The sequence below is a fragment of the Stegostoma tigrinum genome, chromosome 28 (assembly GCF_030684315.1).
Source record: "Stegostoma tigrinum isolate sSteTig4 chromosome 28, sSteTig4.hap1, whole genome shotgun sequence".
NCBI classification, from domain to species: domain Eukaryota; kingdom Metazoa; phylum Chordata; class Chondrichthyes; order Orectolobiformes; family Stegostomatidae; genus Stegostoma; species Stegostoma tigrinum.
Genome location: NC_081381.1, coordinates 16,688,223 through 16,702,992, shown reverse-complemented (window position 1 = coordinate 16,702,992; position 14,770 = coordinate 16,688,223). Strand labels below are relative to the sequence as shown.

Below are 14,770 nucleotides of genomic sequence, written 5' to 3'. Positions count from 1 at the left end.
GACACAGTTAAAGAGACATTTCTTTTCACTGAGGGTTGAATGTCTTGAAATGCCCTTCCTCATAAGGCAGTTGGTGCAGAATTTTAAAATAATTTTAAGGGAGAGGTGTATGGATTCTTGATTAGGAAAGGGAAGTAAGATTATTGGGGATGTGCCGGAACATACAGTTAGGTTAAAATCAGATCAGCCAAGTTCTTATTAAATAGTGCAGTAGGCTCTGAAGGCCGACTGGCCTACTCTTGATCATATGTTCATAATATTTAATCTGTGGCTGCATTCAGAATGGTCTAATGTTGATCAGTCAAAGGCATGATCATCTAATTATCAGTTTTTAATCAGTATTGTTTGTAATCGTTAGGTTACTGAACTTACTGAGAATAAAATGGCCTCCAAGGTAACCTACGCATTTATCTTTTATGCATATACAAGAAACTAACCATTTTATCAGCACATTGGAAACCCATAATGGGAAGTCAGCCAGCAATCTGAAAACTAGTTTCGTAGCTAAATGAAAACATCAACATTGCAGCTCTGTCTGGTTTATTTAAGTCACAAATATTTCAAAAATTACAAAATACTCAAATGGAGAAAACACAGGACTCACAATCTTTGCTTCTACCTTTTGTTTACATTGTGTTATCCCATGGCAAACTACTATTATATACATTAAGCCTCAAGATATATATAAATTTAGCATCAGAATGTACATTCTGCTAATGCTGCAGTGAAATAAGAAGCTGGACCATTGACAACATTAAACATTATACTTCGGTAAACACAAAAGCAAAATAAAAACTTGAACCTTTGTGTCACTATCCAGGGTGTGAGCACACCATGTAGTTCTTTCTTTTAATTAAACACAGTCCTATGACAGTGAACACCACATAACAGTCTACAATGGAGAATATACAGTCCTTGATAAAATCAAGGGGAAAGACAAATACGCACCATCAGGAAACCAGTTACCCAGTGCAGACATCAGCCAGACTCTCTGCATTCAGCTTCTGACAACAATGTGATAGCTTCTTTGATAAAATGTAAAGTTTGAACTTTCAAAACCTTTTTAAGAGTGGTATTTTTAGTTGTTTAAGATATAAAAATGTGATTGACAAAAGAGCAAGATCAGTCAGCCCCTGCTCTAAAGTTAATGTTATTTACTGACAAGTTTTCAGTTCAGTTTGCTAGTATCTCAGGTACCCCCACTGCCGAAATTAGATACTAATGTATCATGGTAAAGGACTTGAGTAAAAATGAATATAAATCTCCACAAGGTAATCAAGGGCCCATAACCAACCAAACACTATGACATACATATATCTAGAAAAGGGACTTTAAAACTGAATCTTTTTGAGTGACTAACATTATTTAAATCAACATCTTTTCAGAGCATTTATTTCAGAAATAAAAAGGACTTGTCCACCAGTAAGCACAAGCCTTTGTCCTAACTCAAGCTCCCCTCTTTGAAAGTTCTCTCATTGGGAGAGAGAAGTATACTTGAGTACAGTGCACCTCTACAGTGGAGGCCCATGCTGCTTAAATGTTTGACAACAAACCTCTGTGGATTGAGACGCTAATGATAGGTGCGTGATCACAATCAAACATCACGACAGAAGTTCAATTTGTACTTTTGGTCCTATTTTTCAGTACTCCCAAACTTTTTACTTAATTTTTGTGAATGTGACTTGTGACTCATTAATGCCCTTGAATCTGATATTTAATTATAGGTTGTCAGCTCCATCCCCAACATAACAAAATAGGTTGACAAGCAGAAAATTAGCATGATGCCACAGGTATGTGCAATACTTTAATGCATATTTAATGAAAGCAAAAATGCTGGATGTTACGTTAAACGCAAATATAAAAGTAGCTTATTTGTTCCTAATTTTTTTTAATTATAATCATAAAATTATCACTATAAAACGGCGGTAAAAGATTCAACTGTCTTAAATATTTTGGATACTGAAAATATTTTTAATGATTACAACAGAGAGCCTAGATTTTCTTTCATGCTGTTGGCAAGAGATCAGTCTAGTAATAGTCTGCATTGTTGACCAGCATGGTATGGGGTGCCCAAACCCAGTGATGGTAAAATACTATTTATGTAGCTTTTTTTAATGTTAATTAAAATCTATGTTGACGTTCGTCTGGACCACAATCCCTGCAACCTTTTGATGCATGCCACTGCTACTAGACACACAGAAAAAACACTCCATTTCAGAGGAAACATTACCACACAGCTAACTTCTCCTTTAATTAAAGGAGTTGAAGCTGTTTAAAACATTTAACTTTTGCAATCTGTTATCCAATTAGAAATCCACAACTAATCCTTTACTTATAAGGTTAATTTTCTTTATTTACAAACTCAAAAGCCATGCCATAGATTTCACTTTTCTTTAAAATTATGAGGATATCCTACATATTATTTAAGGAGTAATAAAATGTACGAGAGTACTTATAATCAGAATGTAAATCTGTTGACTTTTTCTGTTTTGTTTTAGTTAGGTTGCATTGTGCAGTGACCATTTGAAACTCAGTCCAGTACCAAAACAAGAACAGCTGGAAACACTGCTCAGCGTGCATTTTTGACTATCATATTATCAAATGCAATGTCTTGCAATGATCCACAGCCAGCCCCTCCACAGATGAATATTACAAAATAAAATCATATGATCTCTTTTGTTGCGGTGAGGGGTTGGGGTTGGGGTTGAAAATCTTTTTAGGAAGATCTCTTTGTCATTCTTGTAGGATGTCAGAGCTCCTTCCAAAGTACTGGTTGAGTAACCTTTGTCCGTCAGAGTGAGCCTTCATATGGTTCAGAATTTAAAGTGGCTTGTCACTTTCCTTTTTCAGACGGCTGTAAGAGAAACAAAAATGGTACTCATGAAAACACAAAGGACACCTTGGGATGCTTTATTTGAAAAAAAAAACACCCTTCAGATATGTTCAATTGAAATGAGGTTGTATGTCACTTTCCTGTACTTAAAAAAAAAATGCTGAAAAACACAGAGCTACTTTAAAGAAAGTTCAGACCACAATAAACCAGACAAGCTTTAGGCAAAATTGTACAGTACATATGTTTCAATGGAAAAAATACTTATCCACAACTTCACAAAAACACATTCACTGAATACAATGAAGCAATATTTTCAACCTGACAAGGCCAGAACACATCACATGCATTAATAATTTCCATGGATTTCTGTCTGACCCTGAATTAGAGCAAACTGCATGGATAGGTTCCTGCAGTTAAATTCCACATTTGCCTTCTACCCAAATGCATTATTTCAAACACAAAGTTGAAAACAAGCTGTGCACAAGTGAAGCATTCTTTCTTCATTTTTGCAATGAAGCTGAAACTTTGCAAATCCACGATTTCTAGAAGGACAAGGGCAGCAGATACATAGGAACACTGCCACCTGCAAGATCCCTTCCAAGAAACACACTATTCTGATCTAGAATCTAGAACTGTATCAGCTGTTCTTTCACTGACACTAACTCCGCAACGTCCTAATAACGTTGTGAATAAACCTACACCACAAGAACTGCAGTGGTTCAAGATGGGTCACCAGCACCTTCCACACTGGGCAAGTATGTTGGGCAATAAATGCTGGCCCAGTCAGTAATGCTCACGTCACAAGAATAAAATAAAACAAAAATTCTGTTAGCATTATTAGTTATTTTGGGTACACGTGCATTAGGTTTTAGTGAATGGTGCAGAGAGACATCAATGTCTCTCTGCTTCTTGACACACATCAAGAAAATATCCTAACGTTCTTTGACTCAAAGTGGATGACATCAGAGTTGCTCAAAACAAACTCCATTGATCATTGTTTTTAACCCACCCACAAACTGTTGAGATCTTTGCAACTTTGTAACATTGAGACAATTTTATCCAACTCCATACCCACCCACTCCCCAAAGCAAACATTCGTGCTACTGAAATGCTCCTAAATTCTCAGCTACCACTGAAATTCCTGAAGTGTGCAGATCTACAAACAACACCCTTAAGATGATGTTTAATAGAGAATGTAATGGATATCGTTCAGAAATACCATGAGAAGAAATTAAACACAGGCATGCAAATGTCATTGACGTGGATTATAAAGGTTCTTTGTTTCAAAAATTTAATGTAGCACAAAAGATGTCTTTGCCTGTTCTGCGCACTGTATTATGATTTGCATTTTCTAGTGGCTCAAGGTACTTCAGGCATTTTTTTTTAAAAAGGTATGCTTCATATTTAGCATCATTTCCAGGGACTATTTTCAAAATAAAACATATATGGGGAAGTTTTCACCATGCTAACTATTTGAAACAAATCCAACGCCTGATGAGAGTAAGTCACGGGTCAGTCTTTATGGGTTACATAAACAGATACAGCTAGGGTTTCCACCTTGCCTAATAATAAATGGAATCAAGAGATGGATGAGGAAAGGTTTGTATCATGCTTTTCCTTTGCTTCTTCTACGGTCCTCCACGTTCAATCTGCAAGGTGCAGGCTCTAAGACCAATATCATCCTGACCAATAACAGCAAACATTAGGGACTGCATCTGGGAGCTACCTGATTTTTGTGGCTCAGTGCTTCATCGCTTAGTGGAATTGACCAATAATGTTAAATTTTATTTGTTGAAATTCCTGTAAAATATCTTGGGATATTCAAAGCATCATATAAATACAATTTCTTGCTGAATCATTTGTTGATGCTATTCCTTAATGAGGTTGTTTCAGAATAAGGAATCAAATCATTGAGGACTGAGATGAGGAGAAATTTCTTCACTCAAAGCACGTGAAAGCTTAGAATTCTCTTCAGATGGTGGCAGATGTTCTATTTTTGAATCTAATTAAGGCTGAGTTATAGGTTTTTGGTCTCTGAGTCAATCAAGGTAGTGGGCAGAAAAGCAGATTGAGTCCAAAGATCAGGATGATTGTGCTGAATGGTGGAGAAAGCATGAAGTGCTTTATGGTTGACTCCTGTTCATTTTCTTAAGTTTGTTTTTTCTTTCTTTCTCTCAGCTGCTCCTGAGATTACAGACTTATTTCTAGATCTGTCTCTAGACTTCTTACCATTATTACATTTCAGTAATAAGATTTTTATTTTGATTCATTTTTGATTCTTTTATAGTCAAACAAATGAAACAAGTAACTTTTCTTCAAATAGAGTTAACAGAACTTTTGTAAAGCCTACACATATCATACTTCAACACTTCTTACAATTATTACATTTCTAGCATAAAATTTTTAATTTTTATTCATTTTTGGTTCTTTTATAGTTAAAAACATTTTTTTAAAAAAGCACAATTTCATTTCAAATGGAGTTCTGTTAATGGACATTTTTGACAGGCCGACACGTGGACAGTTCTGGAGTGAGAGTTTTTGAAATCAGCAGATTGAAAACTGCCTGCTGGACCATTTAAGGAGTCATCATTTCTCAATTTGATTGTTCAGCTAAGTGGTTGATTTTATTTAAGGTTTATATGTTTGATTTTTATTTCTTAAAAATTTTCATGCTTAATATTAATTCTATGGGTGAGGCAAGGTAGTTTATTTTAAATATAAGGTGCAATAGCACTCTTTCCTTTTAGGCTTAATATCAATCAGGTCATACAGCAGACACAGAGTTAGATGGCTGGTAGATTTCGAGAAGGATTACACAGCAGGATCAATCGGATAACTGTCTGGAAAGGTAAGAAGGGAGTTCTGAAGTCTCCAGTGACCATTCCTCTCTCAAACAGATACTGAGTCTTGGGTACTGTTGAAAAGGATAGTCTCTTAGAAGAGGCAGTCAGATCTTGGGTGCTAAGAATGAATCTTATGTTAGATGGGTTTTGCGAATCTTATGTTAGACAGGTTTTGCCAAGATTTACAAGAATAATCGCTATAGGGGACTGAGCTGTCAAACTGCATTTATTTCAATGCAAGGGTCTTACAGGTAAGGCTGATGAACTCATGGTATGTTTGGGAACATGGAATTGGGGCATCCTAACTATTACAGAAACTTGGTTGGGGGGTGGACAGGATTGGCAGCTCAATGTTCTGGGTTTCAGATGTTACAGGAAGAATAGAAGGGGAGGCAAAGGGAAGGGGAGTAGTGTTGTTGATTAAGGAAAACATTACTGCTACAGCTACAGCAGATACTTCTGAAAAATCAGTCAGTGAAAATATATTTGTTGAAATTAGAAATAAAAATGTAATAATCACATTGATGGCATTGTACTATAAGCCCCTCCCCTAACAGTCAAAGAGAAATCGAGGAACAATTATGCAGAGATCTCAGATATTTGCAATAACAATAAGGGTTGTAATACTAGGTGATTTTAATTTTTCAAACATTGACTGGGACTGCCATACTGATAAGCGTTTGGATGGTAAAGAATTTGTTAAGTATGTTCAAGGGAATTTTCTTTATCGATATGTAAATATTCTGACTAAAGGAGGAGCAAAACTTGACCTTGCTTTGAGTAATAAGATAGGGCAAGTGACTGAAGTGATAATAGGGGAACACTTTGGGCCTAGTGGTCATAATATTGTTTGTTTTAAAATAATTATGGAAAAGGATAAGCCTTCTGTAAAAAAATTCATCTTTAAAAATTATAGTAAGGCATATTTTAATGGTACGAGACAAGAACTTGCAAAAATTGATTGGAGTAGACTGTTTGTAGGTTAAGGGACACCTGATAAGTGGGAGGCTTTTTAAAAGTGCAATAAAGAGAGTTCAGAGTTATTATGTTCCTGTTAGAGTGAAAGGTGAGGCGGGCAGGATTAGAGAACAACAGAGTTCTAGTCAAGAATAAAAAAGAATCATGTATTAGAATACAGACAACTGGATACAAATGAACCTCTTGAAGAGTATCAAGATCATAAGGACATTAACAGGGAGATCAGGAAAGCAAAGACAGGATGAGAGGTTAAGGATAAGGATAAGGATAAGGTTAAAGATAATCCAAAGAGATTCTATAAGTGCATTAACAGCTAGACAGCAACTGTAGAGAGAGTTGGGCCCCTTAAAAGTCAAAGAGGTCATCTTTGCATTGAACCTCAGGTGATAGGAGACATATTAAACGAATATTTCACATCAGGTTTTACTGTGGAAAAAGAAATGGAGGCTAGAGAATTCATGGGAATAAATATGGATGTTCTGAAAACGTTCACATTACAGAAGAAGTAGCGCCAGAGGTCTTAGAAAATATAAAGGTGGATAGATCTCAGGGACCTGACCTGAGGAAATTGCAGAATATTTCCAGAAATATTTGTATCATCTATAACTATGGGTGAGGTGCCAGATGACTGGAGGCTGGGTAATGTTGTGTTTTTGTTTAAGAAGGGATGTAAGGAGAAGCTTTGGGACTAGGGACCAGAGAGTCTGACTTTGGTGGCGGTTAATTTGTTGGAAGGAATTCTGAAAAATAGGATTTATATGCATTGAGGGGCAAGGAATGATTAGGATAATTAGCATGGTTTTGTACAAGGGAAACACTGTCTCACAAAATGATTGAATTCTTTGAGGAAATAATCAACAAGATTGAGGAGGGCAGAGCCGGAGACGTTGTTTACCTGGACTTCAGTAAAGCCTCAACAAGGTTCCCCCATTGTAGACTAATTAGTAACGTTAGATCACATAGGACTCAGGGTGAGCTTAACAATTGGATACAGAATTGGCCTAATGGCAGGAGACAGATTTTTAAAAAAAAATCATTCACAGGATGAGGGTGTCACTGGCTAGTCAGCATTTATCGTCCATTCCTAATTACCCGGACAGCAGTTGAGAGTCAACCACGTTGCTGTGGGTCTGGAGTCACATGCAGGCCAGACCAGGTAAGGACGGCAGTTTCCTTCCCTAAAAGGTCATTGGTGAACCTGGTGTGTTTTACTGACAACAGTTTATGGTCATCATTAGATTCTTAATTCCGGACTTTTTTTTAAGTTGAATTCAATGGTGGGATTCGAACCCAGGCCACCTGAACATTTTCTGGGTGTCTAAATTAACAGTTCAACAAAAACACCATAAGGCCATCATCTCCCCTTGCAATGTGAAGGTGGAGGGTTGTATTTTGGACTGGAGGTCAGTAACCAGCGGTGTTCCACAGGGGTCAGCGCTGGGTTCACTTTTGTTTCTCATTTATAGAAATGATTTAGCTGAGAATATAGCGGGCATGGTTAGTAAGTTTGTGGATACACCAAAATTGGTGGTATTGTGGACAATGAAGAAGGTATCTAAGATTACAAAGAGACATTGATCAATGGGCTGAAGAGCGGTAGATTGAGTTTAATTTGGATAAATGTGAGGTATTGCATTTTGGTAAAGCAAACAAGTGCAGAATTTATACAATTAAAAGTTGGGTCCTGGGCAGCACTGTATAACACCCAGGGGTTCAGGTACATAATTCTTTTGAGGTTTGTGTCACATATAGAGCAAGCTTGCTTTCGTGGCTCATCTGTTTGAGCTTAGGAGTTGGGATATTATGTTAAAAGTTCTATGGGATGTTGGTGAGGCCTCTTCTAGTCACCCTGTTATAGAAAGGATATTATTAAAAGCTGGACAGGGTTCAAAAGAAATTTACCAGGATGTTGCTGGGTATGGAGGGTTTGAGTTACAAAGAGAGGCTGGGACTTCTTTTCACAGGAGCATAAGTTTAAGGGGTGACCTTATAGAAGTTTATAAAATCATGATGGGAATAGGTAAGGCAAAATGGCAGGTGCCTTTTCCCTAAGGTGGGGGGTTTCAAAACTAGGGGGCGTACGCGTAAGGTTAAAGGAGAAAGATTTAAAAAAAAGACATGACGGACAACTTTTTTCAACAGATAGTGATTCGTTTGTGGAATGAGCTTCCAGAGGAAGTGGTGGATGTAGGTATAGTTACAATATTTAAAAGACATTTAGGTAAGTACATGCATAAGAAATATTTGGAGGGACAAAGGCCAAGCGGAGAGAGGTGGGACTAGTTTTGTCTGGGATTATGTTTGGCATGGGCTAGTTGGACCAAAAGGTCTGTTTCCGTGCTGTATAACTCTAAGTGAACATTGAGTCAAGTATCTAATATCATATTTTGCTTTATTTTGCTTTGTAAACTGCCTTGGGATGTTTTATATTAAAGGCTACATAAATACAGGTTAGTGGTGTCATATACTGTTCCAAATGAATGATGCTCAAAATACAAAATGTGGAGATCTGCATGGTCCAATGCAGGACTTACCTACGCTGTGTTATTTTCTGAAAGCACTACATTTTAATGTAAACATGGCAACTTTTTGAATTATTAAAACAAAGCATTACTACTTCTAGACTTACAGTCCAGGAAACAATTGGTATAGTAACAAAGCAAGCAAAGTCTTAAAAGCAATGGTACTTGGAAACTCTAGGCTATAAGCCCACAAAGTACTAAACTGACATTGCTTTTTACATGTAGACAAACACATGGATACTTTTGAATTTAATTATTTTCAGGATAAATAACTTAGAAATCCTTATGAAGACTACAGGTAACTGATTAAATGTTATTAACATTTTTGTGACCGGTTAGTTGAATATTTCTAGGGAGCACAGGCGAGAAGTGATAATTGATTAATCATTGAAAAATAAAGGTTATGCAATAGTAAAATTGCTACTGTTTTCAAGGGCTACTAAACTTAGTATCTCAATCAACAAGAATTTTAAATGAACTACCATTACGTACACTGAGGCATTGTTTAGTAACACTTCCAATTTACAAGGCAACTGTTAGCTTATCTTTTCAAAATTTTATTATTTCAGATTTGTTTAGTTCATGATCTCTGTACACTTCTGCCATAATACTGTGTATTAATGCGCACAGTACATGTTGCAAAAATGCAGAGAATTTGACCTCTCAATGATTAACATTCTCATTGAGTTGATGAACAAGAAAATCAGTATTTTTGATAAATACTCTAAAACAGGACGTCTCATTTTACGCGTGCTTACCTGCATCTCATCTGAAACAGAAATCACATTTTCATTTTGTTCAAAAATAAAATTCTTGCTAGATCTGTCATGAGCCTAGAAAAGTCAGTGTCAAAACTGAAGTTCCAAAATTACAAAGTTAAAACATCAAATGCATTGAAATTTTTCAACACTAATCCAAGAGGTGGAAATATTTGCATTCCCAGTAATTTAGCAAAAAGACATCGTTTCCTTAAGAATGATACTGTTGTGAGAGGTGAAGTTTCATATTCATAAGGATATAAGAACACTGGCAATGTTACTGGCCTAGCAATCCAGAGGCCTTGACTAATGCTCAAGGGACAGGAGTTCAAACTTCACCACAGCAAATGGAGAAATTTAAATCTAAATCATAAGCAAATATGGGCAAAAACTAATAACTTACTGGATTGTTATGAAAGCATAGCTTCACTGATGTTCTTCAGGAGTGAAATTTAACACCTTTAAACGGTCTTGCTCGTACCTGACTCCAGAGCACACCAATATGGTAGACCCTTTAGAGCTTTATGAAGTGGCCTAGAAAGCCATTTACTTTCGTATTCAACTACTGCAGTTCTACGTATTACAAAGCCTATAGAGATTCATGAAGGCAGCTCATGGTCAACTGAGGATCAGCAGAAATGCTGGCCTTGCCCAGTGATGTTCACATCACAAGTAAAATTTTAGATAAAGAGTGAAGAAGAGTTAGCACATCAATTTCAAGGCAGTACACTCTTGCTTGTTCCCATGTCTGACCCCAGCTGAGAAATTACAGTCAAAAGTGAGCATTTTAGCATTCAACGGCACAAAGTCAGGTGCTCTGTTGTGCTCAGATCAGATTTTATGATATCCTATATACATTAACAATGAATATTCAAATTCAAAATGAGTAACTTAAATCATCTCAAAGTCAGAACAATCTCACGTGAAGTGTTCATGTAAATTAAATTTAAATCTGTTTCAAAGCAAAATACTGAACAGCAGCAAGATTCAGCAATTCCTACCTATAATAGTCTTCTTGCCCAGGAAGTGGACCTCCGTGCATATGGTGATGGCCGTGTAGCCACTGCTGTTCCATTGCTAGTCTCTGTAGTTCTGCTGACTGGGCGTGCATTGCCTGCAGTTGGTGTGCTGCTGACATCGGAGCTGGGATCGCACCAGGCAGGTCTCTATATGGTCCACCTGGAAGCAAGATGGCAAGAGACATACTTTGCTTTGCTTCTATAGGTTGTAAAATGTTACATACTAAAAGCACAGGTTCAACAAAAAAAAACACCTGGACAAAGTCTAAAGTAATTTTTAAAAAATGCTCATGTGGTGTGGGCATCATTGTCCATCCTTAATTGCCCTTGAGAAGATCCTGAACACTGTGGCATTATCAGCAAATGTCTGCAATTCTGGCCTTATGACGGAAAGAAAGTCAATGACGGAGGAGCTGAAGCTTAAGGCTCAGGTGGTGCTGTTCCATTGTTGCTACCTCTGGACGTGGGAGCCTGGGTTCAAGTGTTGCCTGCTCCAGAGGTGTGAAATAACATCTCTGAATAGAATGATTAGAAAGAAATCTACCTTAAGGAACTCCTGTAGTGACAGCCTGGGGTTGAGATGACCTGACTTAGAACAATCACAACTATCTTGCTTTGTATCACTTCTGCCAGCAGGGAGCTTCACCCTGATCCCCAGTGACTCCAGTTTTGCAAAATATCCTAGGAGCCAAACACAGTCAAATGCTACTTTGACCATCTTCTTACCTCTGGAATTCAGTTTTTTATTGATGTTGTTGTTGTTGTTGGGACCAAGGCTGGGCTGTAGGGAGGTCAGGTGCCAAGCAGCACCAACTGAACCCCAAACTGAGCATCAGCAAGCAGGTTATTTCTGAGCAAATGTTGCTTGGGGGACTATCAACATGCCGTTCCACTACTTTGCTAATGATCGAGAGCTAACAGATAGGACAGTAGTTATCCCAGTCTGAGTTGTTCTGCTTATATGAACAGAACATACCAGTCTATGAGATCAGGGAGTGTGATAGGACAAACCCAGGAAAAACAATGGGAGCATAGGACATTGTAAGATACGAGTCTTCGAGCACAACTAGGCCCAGGTGTTGCATAATGTGTCTATGGGATAGCTATCCCAATTTGGGACAAATTGTCAGATGTTATTAAGGAGGACTTTGCAGTATCGACAGGGCTGATTGTACCATTGCTGTTTCCAGACCCTCATGAATGATGGGTTGTCTTCCCTTTTTGATTCCTTTTCCTGGACCTCATTGCAGTTGCACAGAACAGAGTAGCTTGTGGGGCCAGTTCAGAAGGTGTGTTTGATTGTCCACCATGATGCAATGGATCGGGAATCACATGTAGGCCAGACCAGGTAAGGATAACAGATCTCCATCCTTGAAGGGCATTAGTGAAGGAGATGGCTTTTTAACAACCAAGGACAAAGACTGTGTGGTCACCTTTAGAATAGGCTTCCAATTTCAGGATTATTAACTGAATTCAAATTTCAACATCTCCCAGGGAGGGATCTGAACCCATGTCCCTACAGCATGAAAATAAAACAAAGAACTGCAAATGCTGAAGATCGGAAACAAAAGCAGAAATTGCTAGAGAAACTTAGCAGGTCTGGTAGTATCACATCTGTAGAGTTAACATTTCTGTTCTGAAGGTGGCTCACTGGGTTTGAAACGTTAATTCTGCTTTCTCTCTACTGATGTTGCCAGACCTACTACGTTTCTCCAGCAATTTCTGGTTTTCCCATTACAGCATTAGCTGGGATCCCTGGATTCTTGGTTCAGTGATAAAATTAACATATTTTAACTAATTGTAATTTAAATAATCTATCACTGAGATACAAGTGTAACCTCACAAAATATTAACATGAAATGACTTGCGGGAATTAATTACTTTGCATATGTGAATTTTCTTACCAAAAACAGGATGATGCCTGAGCATTTCATGTTCATGAGGAGCCTGGGTCAAAAGTGGGTTGGGTATTGCACCTGGTGGGTATGGAAAACGAGCCAAATGTGGTCCAGCTGCTAGAGGATCCACCAGTGGGTGCACACCTCCTGAACCTAGTTTTAAGGAAAAAGAAGTCTTTTGAAACTACAGGACACAAAAAAATAACTCAGACAACAGAAAAAGTAACTGCATTGTTTGTACCTTCTAGCTAAGTGCAACAAGCTATAAGCATTGAGAATGAGGTTTTAAATATAATAACTAATACCACCTTCTTCTCCAGCCTGAGGATGAACTGGGCTATTTGTAAGCTTGGCATCATATTATCAGTAGTTTCAGTGACTTTCACCGTTATATTGTTGGTGCTTTCTGAAAAACATTGGGCTCCTCTGCTGAACCCCTTGTACACATTAACACAATCTTTACACATGTAACAACTCTTGTGTTAATCTTCATTGTCTCCCCACTCATCCACCCTTACATGTCACAAGCTTGAAATTATCTATTGTAGATATCTGGATCAGTACAAGCTCTCCAATCCCAAGTGCTTAAAGTCCTTGGGTTTGTTCTTGGCCCTTGTTGCAAGAACCAACTTTGTGTGAGCAAAGCTCTCTGTCCATTGGCCTCAAATTGGGTCATTTTTCAGGTATTCCCAAAACAAACTATGTTTTCTTCAGTATGTAACTGAGAGAAATCATACGCATATAAAGGCCCTTTTAGAGCACGGCAAGTGTCATGCCTTAAAGGTTTTTGAGAAGATTTGTAGCTCGGGTTGTGGATGAGGATTCAGACTTGTTCACTGAGCCGGTATGTTAGTTGAAGACGTTTCATCACCCTGCTAGGTAACATCGTCAGTGCGCCTCCAGTGAAGCGTCGGTGTTCTGTCCTACTTGTTATTGATACGCTTCGGTTTGCTGGGGTGGTTGGTATTACTTCTGGTTCTGTTTATCAGTAGTTTGAATTTCTGGTCCAGTTCAATGTGTTTCTTGGAGGAGTTCTGGTTGGAATACCAGGCCTCCAGGAATTCTCTGGTGTCTCTCTGTTGGGCTCATGCTATTATGGATGTGTTGTCCCAGTCAAGTTTGTGTCCTTCTTTGTCTGTGTGTACTTGAGACCAGTGAGAATTGGTTGCGACAATATCAGAGATATCTCAGAGATGACCACAAGACTAATCAGGCCCCTAGGTATTAGGGTAGTCCACAAACCAACAACCACCCTGTGACAGCTACTGACGAACGTAAAAGATCCCATATCCATAACCAGTAAAACTAATGTAACATACAAAATACCATGCAAAGACTGTGAAAAACATTACATAGGCCAAACTAGAAGGAAACTGACAATAATGATACACCATCACCAACTAACCACCAAGAGACAGGACCAATTCTCAGTGGTTTCAAATCACACAGACAAAGGAGGACACAAATTTGACTGGGGCGACACATCCATAATAGCACATGCCAAACAGAGAACGCCAGGGAATTCATTGAGGCCTGGCATTTCAACCAGGACTCCATCAAGAAACACATTGAACTGGACCTAACATACAACCCACTGAAAAACAGAACCGGAAGTGATGCCAACCACCCCAGCGAACTGAGGCACATGAATAACAAGTGGGACAGAACACCGACGCTTCACCAGAGGCGCACCAATGATATCATGCCTTCTCCAGTCAGTATTCTTCGCTGCCCCCAAGACCTTGCATCAGGACCAACTAAAGTTGCACTCCTCATAAACAAGATTCTAAACACTCTCCTGTGGAGTCAAGAGGAGCAGAGACAGTCCTCCTGTTCCATGGCATACATGCCAACTGCTGTCGAACATGACTGGCACGGAGTCCCACCTAAACAACCTCCTCCCCTGCTAAACGGTGCTT

At 38.3% G+C, this 14,770-nt stretch overlaps 1 protein-coding gene across 9 annotated transcripts in view; it reads right to left on the bottom strand.

The window, feature by feature from the left end:
* Positions 1–523: 523 nt before the first annotated feature.
* The window catches only part of rerea (arginine-glutamic acid dipeptide (RE) repeats a), a 685,623-nt gene continuing 671,376 nt past the window's right edge, over positions 524–14,770 (bottom strand). For all 9 annotated transcript variants that reach the window (XM_048561799.2, XM_048561803.2, XM_048561804.2 and 6 more), the window contains 3 exons: positions 12,858–13,004; positions 10,936–11,113; positions 524–2,854 (listed from right to left, as the gene is read on the bottom strand). In XM_048561799.2, the coding sequence (XP_048417756.1) occupies positions 2,821–2,854; positions 10,936–11,113; positions 12,858–13,004 (359 nt within the window). In that variant the 3' untranslated portion in view covers positions 524–2,820. The remainder of the gene's footprint in view (positions 2,855–10,935; positions 11,114–12,857; positions 13,005–14,770) is intronic.